At 34.6% G+C, this 6,705-nt stretch overlaps 1 protein-coding gene and 1 non-coding gene across 2 annotated transcripts; one reads left to right on the top strand and one right to left on the bottom strand.

The window, feature by feature from the left end:
* Positions 1-752: 752 nt before the first annotated feature.
* On the bottom strand, positions 753-1,316 carry LOC137708902 (uncharacterized). The gene has a single exon (XM_068448064.1). It carries the CDS (start codon positions 1,314-1,316, stop codon positions 753-755), a length of 564 nt encoding a protein of 187 aa, XP_068304165.1.
* Positions 1,317-1,912: 596 nt separating this feature from the next.
* On the top strand, positions 1,913-1,985 carry TRNAR-CCU (transfer RNA arginine (anticodon CCU)). Its single transcript has one exon. It is a non-coding gene; the product is annotated as a tRNA-Arg (tRNA).
* Positions 1,986-6,705: the final 4,720 nt, after the last annotated feature.

Raw genomic sequence — 6,705 nt, forward strand, 5'->3', positions numbered from 1 at the left:
AGGAGGTGGGCTAATATTTTATTACCAAAAAGTAAATATAAGTAATATTTTAAAGATGCAATTGGAACTAGTAAATTATGATATTTTTCTAATGGTAGTTAGCTGGGCGGGTTAAATTGTTAAAGTGCTATATTATATGCGGTAAAAACGGTTAAAAGACCGTGTATGATATATTTTTGCCACGACTTGGACTGTGCTATAGTCAAAAGACCTTGTTATCTTCTTTTAAGCCCTTTGTTTAGAGCTTGTCTAGTTTTTTTAGGAATGGATTGAGTTCGGTAACTCATAAAATTCAAGGTATAATGAAATTAGATATGAATGATTTTTCATTTTGAAGGAATTTGAAGGGAATTGATAGGAATGAAAAATCCCTCCTACCTGAGACCACTTATTAGTGGGCCGCACCCGAAGACAACACCACATAAAGAATCCTTAATTATTATTTCATTCGGGTTTCCTGACTTGAGACCTCAAACTTCGGGGTTGCGGGTGTCCCTAACTCGGGACTTCACTTTGGGGTTTTCCATTAGTGATCCCAATTCAAGTGTTACTAATTTTAAGTGTCAAAAGAATGTGAAATGTCCCACATCGAAAACCTACAAAAATAAAAATATAATCACTTTTCAATTGCATCGAAACCTTAACGTCACAGTTGCTGGACTAGTAAGTGGTTAAATTATGATACTATTGACCCATTTAGTACAGGCCGCCCAGTCCCTAAAACCTTGACATTAAGCCTCATTGCAAAAATACTATTCGAGGGTGATACTGGACAGGGTCCCTGGGCTGAGCAGCGGGAAGGAAAACCGATGATGGGAAGACGGGGACTGCCAATTCAGTGTCTCTGATGAGTCCACTGTGCTATCATGCACCTTCTGATGGCGAGGCATTGGACTCAGCTCCAAAGTATCCAACAAGTCCTTGTACATAACAGAAAATGGAGAGCCAATTTCTGGTGAAGAATGGACATGATTTGGTACAGAAGACACACGGATATCGATCGGTGGAGGCGCTACGCTCTGGAGAGACCGAGTCTCCATAAACTCCGGCGCGCAGGTGAGGCGCTGGACAAGCTCCCTGAAGTTAATGGGGTCAACTTTGTAGATTCTTGGTGGGGTTGGTGGGAGTGTTGCAACCGCAGGCTTCTTCCATGGCTTCGACGAAGATTTTTGAACCGAGTGGAGTGATGAATGGTGATGGGGAAGCTGCTTTGAGTTTGAAGTTGAACCCTTTGTTGGTTGGATGGTTTGGGACAAGTACTTGGTGGTGGAGGAGGAGGCTGAAGAGGAAGAGGAATAAGATCCCAATGGTTCCATTGGGGGTGGAAGTTTGAAACTTCTAGGGTTTTTGAGGACTTAAAAGTGTGAGATTATTTCTGGGATTTGGTTTTCTTTGTGTTACGAAAATATTAGAAGCACTATATATAGATTGGAAATGAGCAAAGAAGGGCAACGAGTGAAGCTGCTGGAGAAAGGGAAGATGGAGAAGAAGAAGAAGCATAGAATTTCAATCACGTTTTTCATCTTGAGCCGTCAGCTGTGACGACTGTATTATGTACGGAATTAGATCCTCTTTATATCCCCTCAAGTGGGATTCTTGGATCAATTAATAATAATCGTTGATTAAAGATCGTACGGTCATAATTTTTTTTATCTTATATTTTTCAAGCAAAATTAGATTGTTTTACTTTTGAAAATATAAGAACCATTTAATTATAATCACATCATCTTTAATGAAAGATTGGTATTAATTGATTTCTCGAATTTCTAGTGAGGTGATCCTAAGAGGATCTAATTCCATAATGTACAAGTTCGCAATGTGGTCAAACCAAAAGTTGCGAGGAGAAAAGAAAACGGCTAACAGAGATTTGAAAATTGAAATACCATCTTCAAATACAAGCCTACGACATCAAGCGCCTGTAGCTCAGTGGATAGAGCGTCTGTTTCCTAAGCAGAAGGTCATAGGTTCGACCCCTATCTGGCGCGTTTATGACTATTTTTTGTCATTTTCTCTATTGGAGTCTCACCTATCTAGTAGGAGGAGGTTGTCATTTTGTCAACCAGTGCATTACTCAGTTTTGGCACCCCTTCCATGAACTTTAATCTGAGAATTAAACCACTCCCTAGCATCTCCATATTCCATCTATTCATTTTACATCTCCAATGCTTTTTTTCGAATGACATAAATTGCTACTTATTCTCCATTACTCTTTAGACCTACTCCAACTCGTTGGAGAAAAAGTTAAATTTTATGTTCTAAACCTACCCAACTTGCTCAAACCATTGAGTCAAATATGAGTTTTAACCTAAAACTCATTTTTTGGACAAATTTAGACCAAAATCCCCGTTGAGTTAGTGGGATGGCCCACCATATATGTATGGGTGGTTTGATATGGGATCCCGAATTGTAATACTTCGTATTTAAAAAATGGTTATATATATATATGTATATGTATGTATGTATGTATGTGCGAAGTTATTTTTATGTAATAATTTTATTGGGTTCCTTATATACACTATGAGTACAAAAAAAACTCGTATTTTTAGCATGTAAGTTAGTATAAATTCTTTCACTACAAGAATATATCTAAGCCTAGCTAGTACTTTTAAACTCAAATTTCTCCAACTCGAGAGGTTTCTAGTGTTTGCCATCCTCATTGTAGTTTGTAATTTTGTACATAACTTATATATGTATTAGATTGTTTTTGGTAGGCCTTCAAGCTGTTTTTACTTGCTATTTGCAATTATCATTGCTATAGCCGAGTTTCAGGTGGGATTATTTAAGTAGTTTTTGCTTGGTTCATTTTTCTCCCAAGAATGAGGTGGAAGTTGGAAATTAATAGAAGTTAATGATTAGGATGAAGAGGTGGAAGTCTACTTAAGGGTGAGTTGGCAAGTTTGTAATCATTAGGAGTTAATGATTTGGTGATTATTCTAAATGTGGAGGTGGGAAGCCTTTGGCTTATACATGTGTCTAAGTGCATGAGTTGGCAATATTTTGTGGTTTTAGAGCGTTGATTCACAAGGCTAAGAGGAATCTTAATCATTTGGCTACAATATTCTCTATTCAATTTTGTTCCAAATCTTCCAATGAGGTGAGAACGGGTGGGATTCATATTCCTTAGAGTTTGAACATGGCCTTTGATGCAAGGAACATCTTGCATGATATTCATTAGTTCATGATTAATCTAACACTAATTGTTTTTCCATTGGAACATATATCATTCTTAATGATTAGGACAACATTTGTTGCCTTATTATTGGAACACATTTCATGGTAATGATTAGCACAATACTTGGTTTCTTTCTATTGGCACACTTGGAAGCTTTCTCCTCAACTAGATGGGAATGACGATGTCATGCAATCTTTATAAAGAAAGAAGCAAAAACCAACGGAGGACAGGGAAAAAAGAGAGAAGAAGAAGGGGAAGAAAAGAAAAAGAACAACTCCAACAAAAAGCTATCCTCCCATTCATATTACCTTCCTATTTTTCTTTTACATGTTCTTAGGGCTTTAAGGCATCTTTCATTGTATTTGTAAGTTTCTCATATATAGTGACATACAATGAAAGCAAACCCTAGTGGATGTAGTCGATTTGGCGAACCACTTAAATCTTGTGTTGTTTATGCATTTACATTTTGAGATCATTGCCATAAGAAGCACCCCCACCAAACCATCGAAAATATCCATTTATTTCACTTGAGAATGATGTACAATAAGTGTGAAACAAATCCCATAAAAATACATGAGACCTTACCCAACAAATCTCTCCACCAAACTCACCGTCGTTTTCATCTATATCAAAAGAAAGATATCCAAAAACTAGAAATTTGTCCCGCCTATTTAACAAACCAAAACACCATCATTCATAGATTATATCATAGTACTTTCTTCATGAGAGTTGTTCGTCTGTCTCTCTACCATGATATAGCCAAATTTCAGGAAAATTCAATGGTGCGACCGTCCAATAATTGAAATACCAACTCAGTCTCTAATCCCGTAAAAAACTGGACAGCCATGTTATGAGTAACAAAACCCCATTTTTCATAGCTCTGATCGAAACACTTCCTTCACAAAAGTTGTTCCTTATCATCTCTTCTATAACATATCCAAAAACAACGACAATCCAATCAATGTGCTGACTTGTACCGGAGTTCAAACAGCTGATGTTCGGTTGAGCTAGTTTTCTCTGCCAACCTCTTTGCATGGCCAACATCTCGAGTTTCTTTCGCTCACTTTCATGGAAGTTTTTCAGCAATCCGACTCCTACTACATATGTAGAATTTCAGTATATAAAAAAATGAGGAAATGGTAACATATTGCTTATCATTTATACTGAAGATTATTATTTTGTTATTAATATTATGATTATACTACTTTTGTTACTAATCAATTTGATTTATATTGAAGCTTGCAAGGTTGTTAGATAAAATGTGAGTATCGATATCTATATGAACTTGACATATACATAAACATTCATGCAAAGCAATTAAAAGAGTTGTGTTGTGTCAAGTGCTCATTGGTGTAAAGTGTTTAAGTTGTGAGGATATTCAAGGGCTGAAGTTTGCCTTGAATATAAAATAATGAACCTTTGTCAGGCATAGGGTGCAGGGTTTGAGTATGCAAATTGGTTGATTATAAAAATAATGAAATCTTGTTTATGTCAAGCGTCGGGGGGAAGGGCTTGAATATACAATTGAGCGTCGGGGGAAGTGCTTGTATAATAAAGTGGAAACTGAGAGTTTAATTACAAAAATTGGGGTTAAGGGATGAACGGGAGTTAACTCATATTCTAAGGTATTCGGAGCTAAGTGGTATAAACATGTTATGGGATGTGCAGGCTTGGGTGCCTTAGGTTTGTGTTGATGGGATTAGAAGGGAGTGAGTACATTTATGCATCTCATTGCATACATTTTATGTATTTGCAAGAGCTACTCATTTCAATTTAGTTGGTACTTTTGTTATGAATTAATTTTGTATACTAATATTTTATTTCCACTGCGCACTCAATAAATTATATGTAGTAAACTCAAGCTTTTATTATGTAAGATTTGTTATATGATGTATGGTGTAATCGTGTCAAATTAATTTTATTTTCCACCATATCTTGTTTGTAGAATTTATTTCTATAGCTAAGATATGGCTCACACCCTAACTCGTGAATAGTCTTTATTCGCGGGTCAGGGCATGACACAAATCCTAAACCGAAAGTTTTCGGGATGGAAATTTGAAGACCAATTCCAAACCGAAATTTCGATATTCCTAATTTTCGGGATTCCCGAAATATTTTCGATATTCTCAAATTTCATACAAATTGAAATAACAATCATTCATACAAAGTCAAATTAACATGCAACCAAAATAAAATAAGTAACAAACCCAAAAGCAAAAAAAATAAGTTATAAACCTAATATGTTTGAAAACTAACAATACAATTTTTTGATTTCGTGTTGAAGAAATAAACACATTTGGTTGAGAAGCAGTAGTGCAAGGTGAGTGTGTGTGGGAGGTTTGTACTGGCAGATGTGGCGATAAAAGGGCTATGGTTACTCTCTGTAAACCAAATGGCAAAGTTAAAATTTTGAAGTCCCAGAGTTGGACGACATTGTTGAACAAATGGAGCAAATGGCTATAGTTACTACCTGTAGACCACACCAACTATATTGCTACTAGTAGTTAGCAACAATTCAAATGTATAATAATATATATAATTTATTTTTAGTTCGGTATGGGATTACTAAAACATTGAAGAGACCATACCGATTCCTGTGCCGAAATTTTGGGTTGATTCGGTATATCATCTCGAAAATTTTGAAAATTTTGGTTTTGGACTTTTTTGGTTTGGTTCGGGATTTCGGGAACTTTTTCCAACCCTACATATATGTGTAATTTTTTTAATTTATATTTATAAATTCATTAAATCCAATTGCTAAGATCTAATATGATCAAATCTAAGGGTCCAAATTTAAATACAACGACTAAAATAATTAAAAAAATTTCTTTCATAGAGTTCCATGAGTTTCATGGTGTCGGTCTAGTGATTTTTCAATATTTATCAGAATCTAAATATTTTTAGGTTAAATGTTCAGAATCTAAATATTCTTAGGTTCGATTTTCACCAAAGACGAATTTGAACCACATTATTGCTAGTCCATTGTGAGTTTAAGTCAATTCCCTTCCCTTTAATGTGGATAATATCGTTTGTTCATTTTAAGAAAAAAATTATCCTAAATTTATTTTTTAATAATCTCGGGCTAAAATTTTACCCAAAAGGGTTGAAATGGAAAAACTATTTCTCACTTAAAATCTAAATTTTTTAAGTTAAAAATTAACTCAAGACCTGGAGATGGTCTTAGAAATCTATTTAATGTTTATTTAGTAAAATAATGAGTTGACATGAAAAATTTAGTATTAATTCCGTTTTACACTCTAAAATTTGGAAATCATTTACAAAATAATTCTTGAAATTTTAATTTTCCATATTATAACACATAAGTTTTTAATTTTATCAATTTCACCCGTCCATCAATTTTATCCAGGCCGCATTGACTTGGGCAGTGAGTTCCATGTTCGTTGAAAATAGATTTTTCAATACAACCGGAATACAGAAAGATACATTCACATATCATTATACAAATAATAAAATATATATGTTAAAAAATTAATAATTTAAAAAACAAAATTTCACATATATAAAAACAATTA

This window comes from Pyrus communis, chromosome 11, assembly GCF_963583255.1.
Source record: "Pyrus communis chromosome 11, drPyrComm1.1, whole genome shotgun sequence".
Lineage (NCBI taxonomy): Eukaryota > Viridiplantae > Streptophyta > Magnoliopsida > Rosales > Rosaceae > Pyrus > Pyrus communis.